The sequence below is a fragment of the Nerophis ophidion genome, linkage group LG20 (assembly GCF_033978795.1).
Source record: "Nerophis ophidion isolate RoL-2023_Sa linkage group LG20, RoL_Noph_v1.0, whole genome shotgun sequence".
Classification (NCBI taxonomy): Eukaryota; Metazoa; Chordata; class Actinopteri; order Syngnathiformes; family Syngnathidae; genus Nerophis; species Nerophis ophidion.
The window spans coordinates 45,051,383-45,069,303 of record NC_084630.1 but is presented as its reverse complement, the minus strand read 5'-3'; the positions used below and the strand labels follow the sequence as shown (position 1 = coordinate 45,069,303).

Here is a 17,921-nt window from a genome sequence, read left to right as displayed (position 1 = left end):
GGTTTCCGGCCAGGCCGCTTACGTGCAGTGATTTTTCCAGATTCTCTGAACCTTTTGATGATATTGGGGACCAGATGTTGAAATCCCTAAATTTCTTGCAATTGCACTTTGAGAAAGGTTGTTCTTAAACGGTATGACTATTTGCTCACGCAGTTGTGGACAAAGGGGTGTACCTCGCCCCATCCTTTCTTGTGAAAGACTGAGCATTTCATGGAAACTGTTTTTATAGCCAATCATGGCACCCACCTGTTCCCAATTAGCCTGCACACCTGTGGGATGTTACAAATGAATGTTTGATGAGCATTCCTCAACTTTATCAGTATTTATTGCCACCTTTCCCAACTTGTTTGTCATGTGTTGCTGGCATCAAATTATAAAGTTAATGATTATTTGCAAAAAAAAAATGTTTATGAGTTTGAACATCAAATATGTTGTCTTTGTAGCATATTCAACTGAATATGGCTTGAAAATGATTTGCAAATAATTGAATTACATTTATATTTACATCTAACACAATTTTCCAACTCATATGGAAACAGGGTTTGTATGCAAGAGTTGTAGATGATTAAGATAATATAACTATACAATTAAATACATGTTTAATAAATAGGTCAAAAGGAAAATTGGGTGCAGTTGGTGTAACTGCATACTGTTATATAGTGAAATAATTTCAAGATGTCATATTCTAATAATTTGTTTACATTTAAAACACATCATTGTGGTCTACATAACATGAAATGTTTGCGATTTGATCCAAATTTTGGATAATTGTCTTTTATAGACCAACTTAAAGCCGCTTTCTTGACCATCTTCAAGATGCACCATCTTGTGGGCGGTCCTATTTATGTGCCTCCACTTCGGCTGCGTCTTCTTCCTGTCAGCCATGTATTAGGTTTAAGTGAAGTGAAGTGAAGTGAATTATATTTATATAGCGCCTTTCTCTAGTGACTCAAAGCGCTTTTACATAGTGCTTCTATATGGAGTCTGCTGACAGATATACTGTAAGTTGGATCCATACGCTACTTTGTATTAGAAATGGCAACAGCGGAGGATGCATGTGCATGTATGAGCCAGTCTGCCCCGCAACAAGAGGATAGAGAAAATAAATTAGCTTTTTAACTACGTCGGACTACAATGGCATACTTGTGCAAAGCTTTTCAGCAAAATATCTACCATACATGAAGATATCCGCTGACGTCAAATGTTGGGAAGAAAGTCACAAATTGTGCAAATTACAAACGGCCCGTTTGGAGGAGGTATGAAAGAAGGCAAAACTGTTTTATGATTAATTCTGCCATGCCTCCATGGTTTGATTTCAAATTTCCAGGACTTATGCAGATCCCAAATACACAAAAACAGGTACCAATATGTTGTATTCACCCGATGTCACGCCCGGCTCATTAAATATTTCAGGCTTGAGGTGGTGGGCCAGCGAGTGTCTGTTGTCATAACGTTCTGGGTGACATATTGCCTCTGGTAGGAAAATGCCCTATACTTGCGTTGTTTTAGGCTGTTGGAACCGTGAAACAGATAAACGTTTCTTCAGAGTTTCATGAGAGTTAATCAAGAAAGGGCAAAAGAGTGCAAGGTTTTATGAAAGAATACAAGAAAAATGTCACGTACTCCAGTCCAAGACGGCATAGGCGAAGAACGCACTTTGTTAAAGGTTTGTTTAATATAGTTTTAATGTTTAGTATTTTCCATCTAAACATTATCTTTATAATATTTGTGTTTTATCATGTTTCGGAGTTCTTAAAACAAGTTTTTGCTACGAGTGTTTCGTAATGCATCAACTCCATCCATCTATCTTCTTCCGCTTATCCGAGGTCAGGTCGCGGGGGCAGCAGCCTAAGCAGGGAAGCCCAGACTTCCCTCTCCCCAGCCACTTCGTCTAGCTCTTCCCGGGGGATCCCGAGGCGTTCCCAGGCCAGCCGGGAGACATAGTCTTCCCAACGTGTCCTGGGTCTTCCCCGTGGCCTCCTACCGGTTGGACGTGCCCTAAACACCTCCCTAGGGAGGCGTTCGGGTGGCATCCTGACCAGATGCCCGAACCACCTCATCTGGCTCCTCTGGATGTGGAGGAGCAGCGGCTTTACTTTGAGTTCCTCCCGGATGGCAGAGCTTCTCACCCTATCTCTAAGGGAGAGACCCGCCACACGGCGGAGGAAACTCATTTCGGCCGCTTGTACCCGTGATCTTATCCTTTCGGTCATGACCCAAAGCTCATGACCATAGGTGAGGATGGGAAAGTAGATCGACCTGTAAATTGAGAGCTTTGCCTTCCGGCTCAGCTCCTTCTTCACCACAACGGATCGGTACAACGTCCGCATTACTGAAGACGCCGCACCGATCCGCCTGTCAATCTCACGATCCACTCTTCCCCCACTCGTGAACAAGACTCCTAGGTACTTGAACTCCTCCAATTGGGGCAGGGTCTCCTCCCCAACCCGGAGATGGCACTGCGTCCTTTTCTGGGAGAGAACCATGGACTCGTATTGGAGGTGCTGATTCTCATTCCGGTCGCTTCACACTCTGCTGCGAACCGATCCAGTGAGAGCTGAAGATCCCGGTCAGATGAAGCCATCAGGACTACACTTTACACTTGCATCAACTCTGCAAGTGTAAATAAAATAAATGAAATGTGAGCAAAACCTAAAAGAGTTAAAATTTTGCCAAAGGCAACAATCATAAATGAACAATCACATGCACTATAGTCGTTTTCCGACTGTCGGGACTTTTTGGAGTTCCTATAACCTTTTAAGTCCCCGGAACGAGAGACTACGGCCCTCAGATCCTATGACCATTTTAGCTCCTACTCTGAGGTACGGTCTAAACTGAGTCCCATAGGAACTAATATACGCAGGTGTTTGGTTGAACTGACGAACTACGCTATATGTTAGCCACAACACAGACCCGCCATTTTTAAAAAGCCACAACAGCTACAGGAAAAATGGACACAGTCTGCGATAAATGGATCATTTATTAGTTATTATATGCTCATCGGTAAAACTGCGGACAACCCTTCTGCACCAGTCTTCTACTTTAGTCCGGACCCGGACAGATGGCGAGGAGCGTTGTGTAATGAATTGCAGCAACATCTGAAATACAAAGAGAATACGCGTGTTACACTATGCATGACATCTAAAATATCCACACGTTGTAATCTGCTCAATACTAACAGTCAAATACCGCCCAGAATGTTTACTTATACGATATGCAGGTACAGTATATACAATCAGTACTTACGGTAATTAATAATAAGACGTGACTTACTTGTTGCCTTCTTCTTCTGCAGCGCGTTGCTATCATTTAGTCTTCCACGAAATGAAGAAATATCGCCTGTTGCTGGATTCCTCGTGCCCTTACTCCCTCGGTGTGCTCTTCCATTAATGTTTTTAGATGCCGCAGTTTACCATCCATTGTTATTATTCCTTGCAAGCAGACAATCATGAACACAGTAGCCTCAGAGGTCTCCATTCTTGCTTGTGTAGTTTCTCTGTTCACTTTTTGTGGGCAGGTTGTTGGTTGTTTTGCAGTGGTGGGTGAGGCACTAAAGTAATATGTCACGGGTCACAGGCAGATATGCGTCACACATGTTTCTTACCAAGGTCCCCAGCATCCTCAGCCATGTGCACACGTGAAAAGGAATAGTCCCTATGGGGAAGGGTAGTTCCTATAACTAAACTTGAGTGTAATAGTTCTTAGAACTGCATCCTGAGAACAAGTATATGCGAATCTGGCTAATGTTGAGATCTATATTTATATTTTGATAAAGATGGGGAAAGACACATACCTATAATGGTGCATGCAGCAACAAACACGGCTGTAGACGCAAAGTTAAATAATGAAATGCAACATTAACCGAGCAAAAACGATGCATATTTATCCAAAAGAGTCTTAATACCCATTTCTTTCACCCAGCCACACACAAAGAAGTTGTTGACCTCCAATGTTTTTCAAAGTTTTCACCTGTTTTGTCGTGTAGAATGATGTCTGGCACACCAGATAATTCGACATGTATGGTAACGCAACCGACGGATAATCCCTGAGATCACTCGAAGATCTTATTTTGATAACTTTGTTAACTTTTGTTATATTCCATTAGATATATTGCATTTTATGCTCATATCTGCTTTTGGCTGTAAGATTTAGGCCCCTTGCGTACTCCGATAGTTTGCACTCTGTTTGCTGCATCGTAGCCATGTTGGTTTGGTGTCCCACTACTTTGTTCAATTCCGTTCAAAGGTCACATGTCTGAATACAACCTATAGGTAAAAAAAAAGTTGGTATTGCGTAAGAGATCCCATTTAAATCTTTAACTGATATTGTTACATCATGTGTTTTTGTCTGATTATAATTGTGATGAAAAACTAATATAAAGTATCTAAATAACAAAAGATAATCGTTTATAGTTATTATTAATGTCAACTCATTGTTGGCTTATTGTACTAAAAAGCCTTGACAGTGATGCATAAACACCTTCCATTGCTACGCTGCAATAAATTCAATTTCCTGCTTTGTAGTTGTCATCATATTTCATATTCCGTCATGGTCATCACAATCTCCTCCAACAGAACTACATCTATTAAGTACCTTCATTAAGACAAATGACTACTTCATCTCCAAGTCTCTCATTTCTGACACTGCCAGGCTAAAACCTCAGGAAAATTCTCGGAGGAGGAGCTGCAAAGCCTGAAGAGAGAGTTCCAGCACCACAAAGACAAGATCCACGAGTACAACATCATCATGGATACTGTCAGCAGGACAGAAGGTAACCTTTTTCTCCTCACTGATGTGATACAGCCTTTTTTAGTATGCTCTCTCTTCGAGTCAGCCTCCACTAAAGTGTTGCCTTAGTGCTCCCTACTGAATGTTTTTATGTTTATAGACGAAATGATGCTTCTTTATCACAGCCCAGGACAGCGGCCAAGCTTTCACATTTCCATATTAAAATCCAACTGGAGACATTTTAGTTTTGTAGCTCTGAGAGCCATTTCCTGAAAGGAACTATATCACTGGGGCAAACGTGTTATTAAGATTTCTATCCAATGCAGAGATGATATCAGACTGTATGTGGTCACCCGGCGCAACACATTCCGCGGCCATTACATCACATCAAGCTGTGACACATAAGCCAAGCTGACACATGGCACTGTTTCACTGCTGCTACCAGCCCGTCTCCTTCGGCTTTGACTGACACTTCCCGCCTGTTTTGTGACAGAACCTTTCTGTTAGAGCTCGGCACTGTTGCGTGTCTCTTGAACCTGCCGCAGGTATTTTTCTGCTTGTCAGATGCACTTAAATGTTGAGCCAATCACAGGTTGCCAAGAAGGGGGTCTCCATCAACCCACACACCCAGCCCCCACCTCCATCACTGCATGTCTTGGTTTATTTTCTTGATTTTTTCACTTCTATTTTTTATTTATTAGATTTAGAGATGGATTTTTTTCAAAGTTGGGCATGATAAAGTTGGAAAGGTGCTAGGATTAAGCTCCCCTTTTATAGGTAGGTAACCATTTATTTTGTAAATGTAAAAAAATGTGCATTATTATCATTTTTACTGCTCATTTAGTGTAATAATAATGTGATCTAGTGCATACTTCTTCCGGTGCAAAACTCCAATCTGCCTATTGAACCCTTACGAACTAATGTGATTTTACACAGAAGGTAACTCTCACAAAGCAAATTTAGGTGACCTGGCAGTTATTTTGCTACCATGTGTCCCCACAGACTTGGTTTTCTGCAGGAATATTGTGTTTACTGAGCCACACTGTAGATGGGAAGTCATCACAGGTCGGGTTTTTTGATCCTACATGCATATGCTTCACAGAGACTGGGAAAAAAGAAACAGCAGGCGTTCCTTTTGCACCAGTGGCACATTTCTTATTCAACTTTGCCTTCGGTGTTATTATCTGTCAAAATGATTGATGGGCTTCACATTATTTTTGTCATGGATTAAAAAAAAAAAAACTGTTAATGATGGAAACATTTACTTCTGTGGAAAATAAGCGCCCCCTATTGCTTTTTTTGATGAACTGTCAAGAGGTACATAAATGCGCATTTATTCACATTCCCGTTTAACAACTATGTTGAATTCACTTACAGAATTAAACCTGGAATTGGATTTTAGACACTTCAATAGGTACAACTGTAGAATATTTTGTGAGCCAATAAAAGACCATCATAAAAAGGTTGCTCAGTCACAGTCAGAAGGTGTAAAACTTTAACAATAGGTTATTAACCCAAATATAAGACTGTCACCTCTCCCAAACTGCGATTCTCAACTAGTGGGTAGTGGGCCTTAAAGGGGAACATTATCACATTTTCAGAAGGGTTAAAACCAATAAAAATCAGTTCCCAGTGGCTTATTTTATTTTTCGAAGTTTTTTTCAAAATTTTACCCATCCCGAAAAAAGGCTTTCAGGTGCCTGATTTTCGCTATCTGTGAAGCCACCGTCCATTTTCCTGTGACGTCATCTAGTGATATACATGCTATCCAGTCGGATATTACAGCAGGATACGGCGACATTAGCTCGGATTCAGACTCGGACTTCAGCGGCTTAAGCAATTTAACAGATTACGCATGTATCGAAACAGATGGTTGGAGTATGGAGGCAGATAGCGAAAACGAAATTGAAGAAGAAACTGAAGCTTTTTGAGCGAATAGCTATTGACGCTATTCGGCCATGTCTGCCTTAGCATCGCCGGTAAAATGTGCAGACCAAACGATCGGGACTTTCGCATCATGTGACACTGGAGCAACTTAAATCTGGCGATTGGTAAGTATTTGTTTGGCATTAAATGTGGGTGGAGGGAAACGCTGGATGCAAATGTACATACAGCTAGCCTAAATAGCATGTTAGCATCGATTAGCATGCCGTGCTAATGGATGCACACTCTACGTAAATCAACTTGAATCCGTCCCTGATCGTGTTGTTACACCCTCCGACAACACACCGACGAGGCATGATGTCTCCAAGGTACGGAAAACAGTCGAAAAAACCTAAAATAACAGAGCTGATTTGACTCGATGTTTATAATGTGTTTGAGAAAATGGCGGATTGACTACCTAGGTGATGTCACGTTGTGACGTCATCTCTCCGAGAGCAAATAATAGAAAAGCATTTACTTCGCCAAAATTCAGCCATTTAGAGTTCGGAAATCGGTTAAAAAAATATATGGTCTTTTTTCCGCAACATCAAGGTATATATTGACGCTTACATAGGTCTGCTGATAATGTTCCCCTTTAAAAAGAGAATATTGCATTTCTACTCTGATTGGGATTTGTTATGCAGCGAGATGTACTTATACTAATAAGGTGGCAGTAGCCCTCTGTTGTGCTGTTTGTTAACTGCTGTCATATAAGGTCAACAAAGAGAACTGCCATTAAGACCTGAATGTGAATGTGCAAGTCCTGTATCTTGTTAAGCCTTAGAAAGTGTTTGCCTACAAGTATTCAATGCTTATTAGCTATCAGCTGTCTAAGTAGAATGCACATCTTAGTTATTTATTTATTTGTCATATTTGGACATGTTGGAAATTGTCATATAAGATTGCTCATGCTAACTGCAAGCACATATATAAGATTTTCAATATAAATTAGTATCAAGCTATCACATTTGTTAATATCCATTTCATTTATGTTGAATGTCCGTCAGAAATCTTATGTTGTCATGCTTTATTTCTGTATTTAATTTTTAAGACTAGAAAGCCTTCACTGACAATTTATTTTAAAATAACTTGGAGTTTGTAGATAAAAGTAGTTTTTTTTACTTTCGATGTTTTTGTAACTTATTTTAATTCATCTTCAGTGTGGAGTTTGCATGTTCTCCCCGTGACTGCGTGGGTTCCCTCCGGGTACTCCGGCTTCCTCCCACTTCCAAGACATGCACCTGGGGATAGGTTGATTGGCAACACTAAGTTGGCCCTAGTGTGTGAATGTTGGCTGTTTATCTGTGTTGGCCCTGCGATGAGGTGGCGACTTGTCCAGGGTGTACACCGCCTTCCGCCCGAATGCAGACGGGATAAGCTACAGCACCCCCCGCAACCCCAAAGGGAATAAGTAGTAGAAAATGGATGGATGGATGGAAATTTTGATTTCGATTTCAATTATAGCTTCTCAAGATCATGATATTATAATAATCGAACATCCATGCAAATTCTGGAACTTGTATCGGTAGAACATATTTGAGGAGCAAATGAGTAAAAAAAAGAGCCCGTCTAATAGAAGTTTGGGACGTCAGCATGGTTGCGACTTGTATTTTACACAACGCGAGTGTGCCTCATCAATAATCACTACACTGAACATATAAAGGAAGGCATGAAATTTAAACGCGAACTGAGTCACATAATTTGCAGATAAAACGGAATTTTGCTGTTAAATGCAGAATATCGGTGAAATTTACATAAATGTAAGTGAAATGTTGTCATTGTGAGGAGACCGAACCTTTGTTTGGGAAAATAAGTCTGGTACCGCTCATTCATCCCCGACACACTCAACTGTCCCATTCTTAACTAAACCATGTCGAGACATGGCGATTCAACTGTGAAGCTAAAACTAACAACAACAATCCATACATCCACAAAACATCTTATCTGCTTTTGTTGTTGCAAACAACATCATCGATGTAAGATCAATGTACAAACAGCAAGCACAATTTGAGAGGCGCTCTCTTTGGTTTTATAGTCTCAAATCGTCTTCTCACTTGTCGTCAGGCTGAGAACAACAGCACGCTTCCTCCCTTCACAATAATAGCGCAGTGCGCCATAACCGGTCTGACTGCGATAACAAGATGAAGATTTTAAAAAAGTACCTTACACAAGCATAAATTAATTAAAGCACTTATTGATACATTAGAAAATTATTTTGCTTTGAACTAAAATACTGGTTAAAATTGTCCAAACTGTATTACACCAATAAATGTGATAATTTTTGCATTTAATTAACAAACATTTTATTAGATGTTCCATCCATCCATTTAGAATAAGAGTAAAAGATATATATATATATATATATATTTAAAAAAAAAACAGAATTAAAAACAGTTAAAACAGAAAAACTAAATGTTATTGTTTATTATATTGCTATTGGTTTTTATTTGTATTGTTATTACTATTACAATTATTTTACTTGGTGTGGTTTATTTGTTCCAAATTTTTAAACCATTAAAAAAAGGTTTAAACTATATGTAACGTTTTGAAATTAATAATCATGTAATTAATCATGTAATTAATTGTGATTGCAATATCAATCAAAATAATCATGAATATCATGTTTGCCATAATTAAATACATTATAACATATTTAAATTTAAAAAGTTTGGGAATTTGGGATATCACTTTTCGTTAAGTGTTGATGGTGGGCCCTGCAGCAAAATCTGCTGTAATAAAAACATTGGGAAAAAGAGGCGTCATTTTAAATACACCTGAAAATGACAAGTCCAGTAATTAAATTCTGCATTGTGAATAGAGCATCAAAATGCAAAACTAAATGAACAGGCCCAAGATACAAAACATTGAAAGTATTATTTATAACCGCATTCAAATTGAAACTGGACTTTTTTGTGGTATTTTGCTTATCGTTCACAGTTATTATGAAAGACATGACGACGGATGTATTTTTTAATGCATTTTTTACTATTAAATTATTATTAAATTACAGTGAAGCCTATGGGAGTCGCACTATTCTGCCTGTAAAAGCCCTTAAAAAACATCCAAATATCTCCCTTAGGTTTTGTATAAATGATGTAAGTATACAGGTACTGTAGTAACAGGCACTATAAGATTAACAGTTATTATTTGTGTATTTTGGTCATTTTAATTTTTAATTTAAAAACTGCATCACAAGGTTTGCTTTTTTCTGATTACTGCTCACTGAGAGCCAACAAACATAATACATCAATACATCGCGTACTATAATATGTCAGCTATCATTAGAATGACGACTGATAGAATCTTCTTATAGTCCCATTTTTGATAAAAAATTGGATGTCGCAATATACCAACTTCTCGGAATACATCCTCACCCAGGTGAGAGGCATGGTGTATGGTCTAGAACAGGGGTGCCCATTACGTCGATCGCGAGCTACCAGTTGACCGTGGGGGGTGTGTCAGTCGATCTCGAGCCAGGCTTTTAAAAAAAATAGACCTAAAAATGAATGATCATCAATCTTCACCAAGACGTCACTTAAATGACATTCACGGTACCGGAGGGTCTTGTGAGATGACGCTGGCTGCTGCAAGATCATTATTATGAAAATATGACCGAGAGGAAGGCGAGAAACACTTTTTATTTCAACAGACTCTCGCGCCGTACCTTCCGTCAAAACTCTAAAGGCCGACTGCACATTTCCTATCTTCACAATAAAAGCCCTGCTTCATGCTGCCTGCGCTAACTAAATACAGAGTCTCGGAAAACTGGCGTGCACAAGCGATCCCTCAGAAAGCTGGCGTGCACATCACTTGTGCACGCCAGCTTTCCGAGACTCTTATTTTGTTAGCGTAGGCAGCATGAAGCAGGGCTTTTATTGTGAAGATAGGAAACGTGCGGTCGGCCTTTAGAGTTTTGACGGAAGGGACGGCGCGAAAGTCTGTTGAAATAAAAAGTGTTTCTGGCCTTCCTCTCTGTCATTTTTTCATAATAATGAACTGGCAGCAGCCAGCGTCATCTCACAAGACCCTCGGGTGCCGTGAATGTCAATCAAGCAAGCTACGGAATGTTTTTCTTGTAAAGTGTATGGAAGCTGGATGAATTAGATGCCAAAAACCAACCACTTTCATGTGGTATTGTACAGAAAGGACAACTTTTTTTCTCCTCCATTTGAAAATGTGGGCGTTATCATCATTACTGTCTGATTCCAATCAATGCAAGTCATCAGAATCAGGTAATACACCAACTTATATTCTTGTCTTTGTGAAAGAAAGACATCTATATGTGTTACACATGCTTGGATTATCATTAAACACATTTATCTTGTTTACAAAAATGTCTCTTTCATAAATAAATAAATATAAATGATATATATAAATGAGGTAGATCCCCTCGAGTTGGTCAATTGAAAAGTAGCTCGCCTGCAGAAAAAGTGTGGGCACCCCTGGTCTAGAATAAACTTTCACGAGCAAAGGAAACGATGAAGCACCTTACCACGCAATGATAGAAACTTTGGCAAACGCTGGTGATCACCGCGCTGTTATATATTGTTTGTCTATGTTAGCGCTTATTGTAACAATAGCACCAGTACTTGGTTAATATTCAAGTCACAAAATGTAAATGGAGTATTGTTGGTGCTTTTTGGGTGGTTATCTCTTGGGTTTTATGGGCAGAACAAAGGGCCTCCCATTAGCTCCACTGTAAGCGGACTTTTATTTACAAGTTGGAATTTTTTTTTTTTTTTTAATTGTAATGTCTTTCATGATGATTGTGAACGAAGGGCAAAATTCCAAAAAAGTGCAGTTCCCCTTTAAACTCAGGCTGTTCATCAGCTGATAAAATGTTCAGACTGTAGCCTCAAAAAGTCCAAAACTGCACTCAGCTCTTGCCTGTATATTATTTTGACATTTACACTGTCTCGGCCTCCTGATGGCAAAGGCAGAACAGCTTTCTGTCTTTGAACATGACAGAATAAACTGCACAAACAAAACCTCTTGCAATGTGTCATTAGACTAAAAAAACTCCTTTGTCCCACACTCCATTAGATAACTCCACTCGGGGGGGAGAGCGGGGGGTACTAGGGTGAGAGGGGATGCAAAACAATAACAGTGCAATACTTTTTCATAACATGGTCACTACTGCCTAGATTTTGTTATATTATTTTTATTCTCATTGTTGCTTTTTATTTTTATTCTTATTGTAATATTTTTCTATTGTGTTAACCGTTTATACCCCCATTATTTACTTTTTACTTTTTAAATTCGATCTCAATTCTGCACACTGCTGCTGGAATTTTTATTTTCCTGAGGGAACTCTCCTGGAAAAAAATCAATAAAGTACTTTCCATCTATCTATTGCTGCTGAAGTTGGTGAGACTGTTTCTAAAATGGTCTTTGCTTTAATATCTTGGACTTTCAAGCGGGCCATGATAGTGTAACCTTAAACACACTGTTTAATGTTTGCCATACATGTATTCATGAATTTGGACTGCCATAAATAAATACATTCATATATCAGTCATCAATGTACTTAGCTGTATTTAGTATATATTGTTTTTCAAATCACCTGACATGTATACTTTGTATATGTACATAATTGATCAATTTTTAACGTGATTTATTCTATATATGTCGCATCTTATAACTCTGTTATTATTGAATGTATCAAATGGGATGAATATTTAATGGACCACAATGGAAACAAGCCTTCTGGCTTTTTGTGCCATACATTTGCCTTTTTAAAGCATTACATGGATTCAATTCTTTAAGATGTCAATAAACTTCAATCAGTCAATAAAATCTCTTTCTCATGACACAGAAAAAAACAACAAGTTTCAGGTCCTGTTCTCATGGACATGTTTGACTTGCAGAAATTCACAAGAACGTGATCTCCCCTTTGGAGGGCGATACTAAAGAGCAGGAGGTGCAGCAGAAGCACACAGAGCTGAAGCAGAAGATGAGAGACCTCAACCAAGGCTTCGAGCGCCTCCGCAAGCTCAGCCACGAGGGCTTCACCGAGGACAGCGGTAAGAGGAAACACACCCACTCTGCATATCAATACCACAAATCACATGTGATGGAGTGATGCTAATCTCAGGGAGAGTCTGCCGATAAATACCTCCCTGCTGAGTTATTGCAACTCATTTACTCCCCACCCCCCCCCCGTTGCCTCCTTTGGCAGTTTTGTGCATTTTCATTGCAACTCAAAGCTGAAATTTAAAACGAGCAGTTTTAATGTCTGTTGCTTCTCTCACTGTAGAATTTCGGGAGCCGCGTGTGATGGAACTGTGGGAGGCTGCCAAGAGAGCCAACCTCAGCAAAGATGAGCTGGACTCTCTTAAGGTAAAAAACCCTTGCATCTTCACTGACACACCGGCTATCATACTAGGGCTGGGCGATATATCGATGTACGCGATATATCGCGGTTTTGTCTCTGTGCGATATAGAAAATGACTATATCGTAATATTCAAGTATACATTCTCACGCAGTTGCTTATCGCTGCGGGCATTACACTACAGGTTCTTCTCCTTCTTGTGTCTCCTTCTCACAGACAGCGAGCGCACAAACTTACACACGTCACATACTTTCACGTCATACGTCATACACGTACACGCCCTCGCCCAGCAGGGAGGTAGCAGCTTGGCTAACGTTAGCTGTGATGCTAGTGAAACCGGATAATACGAGAGAGAGAAGGTGCGAATCTGGTAACAAACGAAGGAAGAATTAATTCCCAAGAAAAACAGCAGGGGGTCCATCGTCTGGCGGTGGTTCAGCTTCAAGCGGGAATATGTCGAACAAACAACCGTAATTTGTCAAGTGTGGGGCACAAGCGTTACTACCAAAAGTAGCATTACTGCTAATATGTAGCATCGTTTGAAAAGTCACCTGCTAATAACTTTAATAAATACAGTTTTGGTTAATTGACTTAGTTGGGATTTCCTTCTGTGCATGAAAGTTTAAAAGTAGCATATATTAATGCAGTATGAACAGGAATGTTTGAATGTAGACACATAGAATCATCATACTGCTGTCATTATATGTATCAAGTGTTCATTCAAGGCCAAGGCAAAATACCGAGATATATATGGTGTATCGTAGGGGTGTAACGGTACGTGTATTTCTATTGAACTGTTTCGGTACGGGGGTTTCGTTTCAGTTCGGAGGTGTACCGAACGAGTAGACATGCTAGCAGGCTAGGACAACATGTAAAGCCAGAGCTGGAAGACCCTCCTGCCTCGTTAAGATCTCCCGTTTGGGAACACTTAGGCTGCGTGATACAACAATGGAGGACAGAGGTTTTCCAAGATTGTTCAGCAGCTGCTTCTGACAACACGTCAAACATGTGTTGCACCTTTCCTGCTTCCGGCTCCCATAATGTCTCCTTGTTCACTCTACCCGGCAGTGGGTCTCCACAGTTCCGGACTCCAGGGTAAATGAAGAGTCCGGCAATTAATTGCAAATTGTGGCTTTATTGAGGTCTTGCACACAGCCAATCCAACAAAACACTAGACACTCCCCGCACTCACGCTCCGCTCCCTCACCAGGTTCGCTTGCCCACTATGACGTCACATGCTGTCCCGTATTAAAGGGCCACACACACACACACACACACACACACACACGCTACTCTCATAACACAGTGGTTCTCAACCTTTTTTCAAACATTTTTTTAATTCAAGTACCCCCCAATCAGAGCAAATAATTTTTGGTTGAAAAAAAGAGATAAAGAAGTAAAATACAGCACTATGTCATCAGTTTCTGATTTATTAAATTGTATAACAGTGCAAAATATTGCTCATTTGTAGTGGTCTTTCTTGAACTATTTGGAAAAAAAGATGTAAAAATAACTAAAAACTTGTTGAAAAATAAACAAGTGACTCAATTATAAATAAAGATTTCTCCACATAGAAGTAATCATCAACTTAAAGTGCCCTCTTTGGGGATTGTAATAGAGATCCATCTGGATTCATCAACTTACTTCTAAACATTTATTCACAAAAAAATAAATCTTTAACATCAATACGTATGGAAAATGTCTACAAAAAACGGCGGGCGGTGTTGATGAACGTGGACTCCGACTTAAACAGGTATAAGTACCTGTTGTACTTATACCAGGTGGATGGGAAGCTGGGATGACATCGAAGCGGTTCGAAAACACAACATTGCAGGTTTTGCATGCTGTGTGTTTAAAGTACCAGCAGAGTGAAAAAACAAGGTTACCTCTATTTTGAAGTTAGTATCTGATTCATGACACCTAAAGATTTCCAAAGTTTGCGGCCGTGAGGAACCACAAAGCCCCTCCCCATCAACAGCAAAGCTAATCAAGCAGGCTTTGTGAGAGCCAACAAATACTTTGGGAAAAATTATGATCCAGGACCCTTTACTTTTGAGCATGTAGACAAAAAAGGATGAGCAATACATTTTAAGAGCCGAGTGATGGATGCAGTTTCAGTGTTACACTATAGCAGCCGCAACATTTGTTGGTGCGAAACATACAAACTAACCATAACAAACCAAAATAAAACAAACACTTAGTGTAATATTTCCTCTCTCGCTGGGATGCCGACCGACGGGACGCTCACATAATTCCGTTTACATGAAGATTCAATTACAGTCTTTATCAATCAATCAATCAATGTTTACTTATATAGCCCTAAATCACTAGTGTCTCAAAGGGCTGCACAAACCACTACCACATCCTCGGTAGGCCCACATAAGGGCAAGGAAAACTCACACCCAGTGGGACGTCGGTGACAATGATGACTATGAGAACCTTGGAGAGGAGGAAAGCAATGGATGTCGAGCGGGTCTAACATGATACTGTGAAAGTTCAATCCACAATGGATCCAACACAGTCGCGAGAGTCCAGTCCAAAGCGGATTTATGAAGGGTTAAAAAAAGATTCTGCAAGTAGTTTCTTTTGGAGTCTGTTTGGCCATCACAGGGACGTAAAAGTTGACCAGCCGTTCAGTCCATGGCCATTTGTTTACAATCAGATGAGAGATGCATGAATTATAATTTAGAATTGACTTTTATCAAGTTTTAGACGAAGCAGAAGAAGCCGTCAGCTCAGTTTTTCAACAATAGCAGCGTAAGCTATTATTTATTAAAGTATTATTTGTTTGCTTATTTCAGAGTCAGAATGCAGAAGTGTTAATACTGTAATGGCAATCTCCGAAAATAGCTGAAGGTATTCGAAGCGGAATATTCATAATGGCTGACTGAGTTTGTGGCATTTGGTGATGTTTAAAAGGTGTTTTCACATCCGATGTGGCTTGTAAATAAAAAATAGATAAGGTTTAATGGGTACAATGAAACACAAATACACATGTAAAGTCAACTTGTTTTTCCACTCAACTGGTACTTTAAAAGTTTTAACCTACTGCTCATACAGTATGTCCCCCTCTTGGTGAAATTGCAGCCTTGCAATTAATACAAGTTGCGCTGTTGCAATTGCTAGCAAAAGGACTTTGGATTGTTTCGGCCGTCGTGAGCGCCATTTGAAGTCACTACGCGTGTTGCGTAATGATGGCATTAACACACGGCAGAATTGTTAAGCATTCAGCTTTCTTCTTCTATAAAATGGCCAAGCTTTGCTTTCAGAAGAAGGATCTCAAGTTTGACTTTGGTTTGCTGCAGTTTAGTGAAAAAGTAATTTGTTCCTCTGCCATGTGAATCTGTACCATTGCTCTCTCAGTTTCTTGTTGATGATGTGCCCTATGGGCATCATCATCCTTATCTTTGTTTTGCAAAGGACGTTTTAAGCCTGTTTGACTTCCTTTTGCAGTGATTACTGATGCACCTTGTCCCACAGAACTAATCCCAGTTTTTTCTGCATCAGTGGGAGATGACTCACTTTCTTCTGCAACACTCTGAATTCCACGTCGGGCTTGTGAATGCTGCCCACCAATAATGTCAAAAACCAAGTCAGTGTATTCACCTCTCTTGAAGGACTTGTTGCCTGTCGGATGTTTTTTTTCCTCTTTGTGGTCCTTTGTTGCTTTGGATTTTAGATTCTTCCATCTAAATTTCCCCTCTTCAATGGTCCTTTTCTGGCCAAATCCTGCAGCATTTATATTCCGTGTGATTTCATTCCAATCATCTTCTGTTGATCAGTTTTCCTCCCTTTGTACACCAAAAAAGTCCTCCTATCCAGGCTTAATTGTGTCTAACGCCTTCTAGTAGTGCACAGGTCTCTGCCTTGGTGAAATTAGATCCTTTTGACTCCATGGTTCCAACTGTTTGCTAAGGTGCACAGAGGCTATATAGGCCCCGGGCCCAGTTATTGAAAGGTCATCTGTGGAATTTGGATAATGGATTGAATCAAATCTTTAAAATGGGTTGTTCAAAACCAAAACTGTATTCTGAAATAGGATTAGATCACATAATCCAACCTTGGTTTTAATCAGCATCAAGTACTGTGTTGTTCAAAACCTTCTAGTAGGATTGGAATAACATTAATACAAAACATCCGGATAATTCTGATCCCAGTCATTTGTAGGACTCTGAGAAGATCTCAGGAACTAAATTAAAGTTATTAATTAATCATGTTAGGATTTTTTTTTCTACATTTAAAACACTTTCTTGTGGTCTACATAACATGTAAGGGTGGTTATTTGGTCAACATTTAGCAAATATATTTTACAGACCATCTAATCACAAGCAGACAGCTTTCTGACCGTTTCTTCAGTATGCACCGTTTTTGTGGGCGGTCTTATGTACGGTACATGCCGAAGTCCTCTTCCAGGCCAATCCCCCTTCAACTGTACGGTACATGCCGAAGTCCTCTTCCAGGCCAATCCCCCTTCAACTGTACGGTACATGCCGAAGTCCTCTTCAGGCCAATCCCCCTTCAACTGTACGGTACATGCCGAAGTCCTCTTCCAGGCCAATCCCCCTTCAACTGTACGGTACATGCCGAAGTCCTCTTCCAGGCCAATCCCCCTTCAACTGTACGGTACATGCCGAAGTCCTCTTCCAGGCCAATCCCCCTTCAACTGCGCCTCCACCCCATTAGCCATGTTGTACTTTTTAGCGCTTCCATGTAAAGTAAACTGATAGATATAAGTTTGAATTAGGGTTGTACGGTATACCGGTATTTGTATACTACCGCGATAATAATGAATCATATTTGATACTATACCACCTCTGAAAAGTACCGGTCACCCTCTTCCCCAGCCCATTGTCGTGTCATTATTGACACCACGCTAATGACGTCGTTCCTGTATATAAACAAATGCCATTGGCGGATCTACACCTGACATGCACTGTA

The 17,921-nt window shown here is 40.0% G+C and overlaps 1 protein-coding gene across 2 annotated transcripts in view; it reads left to right on the top strand.

The window, feature by feature from the left end:
* lrpap1 (low density lipoprotein receptor-related protein associated protein 1) overlaps window positions 1-17,921 on the top strand; it is a 43,241-nt gene that overhangs the window by 16,562 nt on the left and 8,758 nt on the right. Inside the window, exons 4-7 of one of the 2 annotated variants that reach the window (XM_061881370.1) lie at window positions 4,651-4,771; window positions 12,519-12,674; window positions 12,908-12,990; window positions 16,491-16,878. In XM_061881370.1, the coding sequence (XP_061737354.1) occupies window positions 4,651-4,771; window positions 12,519-12,674; window positions 12,908-12,990; window positions 16,491-16,562 (432 nt within the window). In that variant the 3' untranslated portion in view covers window positions 16,563-16,878. Of the gene's footprint in view, window positions 1-4,650; window positions 4,772-12,518; window positions 12,675-12,907; window positions 12,991-16,490; window positions 16,879-17,921 lie in introns of those variants that run through there. The other variant, XM_061881368.1, reaches the window with a different exon arrangement.